This window comes from Macadamia integrifolia, chromosome 6 (assembly GCF_013358625.1).
Source record: "Macadamia integrifolia cultivar HAES 741 chromosome 6, SCU_Mint_v3, whole genome shotgun sequence".
In the NCBI taxonomy this organism is placed as follows: Eukaryota; Viridiplantae; Streptophyta; class Magnoliopsida; order Proteales; family Proteaceae; genus Macadamia; species Macadamia integrifolia.
This window is the reverse complement of record NC_056562.1, coordinates 22,732,896-22,734,610: the sequence shown is the minus strand read 5'-3', so window position 1 is coordinate 22,734,610 and position 1,715 is coordinate 22,732,896. Positions and strand designations below refer to the sequence as shown.

The 1,715-nt window shown below is 36.0% G+C and overlaps 1 protein-coding gene across 1 annotated transcript in view; it reads left to right on the top strand.

Moving 5' to 3' along the window:
• The first annotated feature begins 217 nt into the window (after window positions 1-217).
• Window positions 218-1,715, top strand: part of LOC122081565 (probable WRKY transcription factor 12) — a 4,958-nt gene continuing 3,460 nt past the window's right edge. The window contains exons 1-3 of the mRNA XM_042648744.1: window positions 218-678; window positions 985-1,052; window positions 1,132-1,296. Of these exons, the coding sequence (XP_042504678.1) occupies window positions 424-678; window positions 985-1,052; window positions 1,132-1,296 (488 nt within the window). The 5' untranslated portion in view covers window positions 218-423. The remainder of the gene's footprint in view (window positions 679-984; window positions 1,053-1,131; window positions 1,297-1,715) is intronic.

Sequence of the window (1,715 nt, the reverse complement as noted above, 5' to 3'; positions counted from 1 at the left end):
ATGAGGACTAAATGTGACCGATCAGCAAATCACAACCATTAATAAATGTTAATCATAAAAAATAATAGAGACATACAATTCTATGTTGGAAAAAATCATAGAATTAATTTAGTAAATCCTAAGATAGTTGTTTGGTTACTATCATTCATAAACCGGTCTTTTTCAACGACAAAGAGTGGGAAAAGAAACACACCAGTAGAACAGATAAACACACTCAAACATTATAGATGTCTTTCTCAAGATGAGAAGGAATAATTTGGAGGAGGAGGAGACATTCTTCTATCTTCTTCCCTTATGTGGACCAATAAAGCAGCCTCCTCCATTTTTAGTCCAAATATCCCTGACCTCCATAACAAACTGTAAGGACACACATGCATCAAGGTGAAGAAGAACCAAAAAGAGAAGAAGAACAAGAAGATAGCCATGGAAGGAGATCATCGAGGTGGAGCGACACGAAATTGCTTCGAACTAGAGGTTTCATTACCAATCCATGAAATGGGTTTTGGACAGTTTGATCAAGAAACCCAGGGCTTGAGTTTCTTGCTGGTTCCATCTCATCACCCTTCTCATGTATCTCTACCTCTTCTTAATAACACCAGCAACAACAGCACCAGCAGCATAGGAGGACTTAGTAATAACGACCTTGTTACTAGGCCTACTTCTTCCAACAACGATCAGGTGGATTAGCACACCACTCTTGTGTGTGAACCTCGTTAAATCTTTGTATTCTACAGATCTATTGTCTGTTTTTTTTTTTCGTATTTCATGTGTTTGTTTTAACAGGTTGTTTCCAAAATCTTATTAATAATGGAAAGAGAATCTTGGAATGAACAAATTAACATATTCTTCTTCTTTTGGCACCTTCTCTAATGTTGATTCGTCCTTGTTTAACTTTTTTTATATTATTTCTTTCCTTTTTTGATCTTTTTTCTTTGAGTACTTTTCCTTTGTTCACTTGTTAATTCTTTTCTGAAAAAAAATCAGGTTAGGATGAGTTTGGATTCCAACAAGTTTGTTAATGAAGAGAACATTAACGATGGCAGTGATTCCTGGTACCTCTCTATCTATTCCTAGAAAGGGTTTCCCTCTTTGATTCTGTGTTTGCTAAGAAAGAACTTCATTCTTTCTCAGGTGGAGGAGTTCATCATCCACAGAGAAGAACAAGGTAAAGGTGAGAAGAAAGCTTAGAGAACCCAGGTTCTGTTTCCAGACAAGGAGTGATGTGGATGTATTAGATGATGGTTACAAATGGAGGAAGTACGGCCAGAAAGTAGTCAAGAATAGCCTCCACCCAAGGTATATTCATTCCTTCTAGTACTGCATGCACTACTTTTTCAGAACATGAGTCTCATTACAGATCCAGTAATTATATGTTTAATAATTGAATATTTAATCATTTAATAAACTAGACTTCAATGCTATTTTCATGATATATTGTGATTTGCACTCAGTACTTTCCTTGATTGCACCTTAAGGCATACATGAATTGCTCATTCATTGGGTGACCTTCGGCGCAATGGTTAAGTTGTAATATTGCAATATGTTGGTCACATATTCAAAACATAGAAATAGCCTCTCTTAAGAAGCAGAGGGTACCGTTGCATACAATTACCTCTTTCAGACCTTGGAAAACCTCGTGCACTGGGTTGTTCTTTTTTTGGTACCTCTAGGTAATTTTCTACACTCTGATAACGAATTAGAAAAAAAAAAAAAAA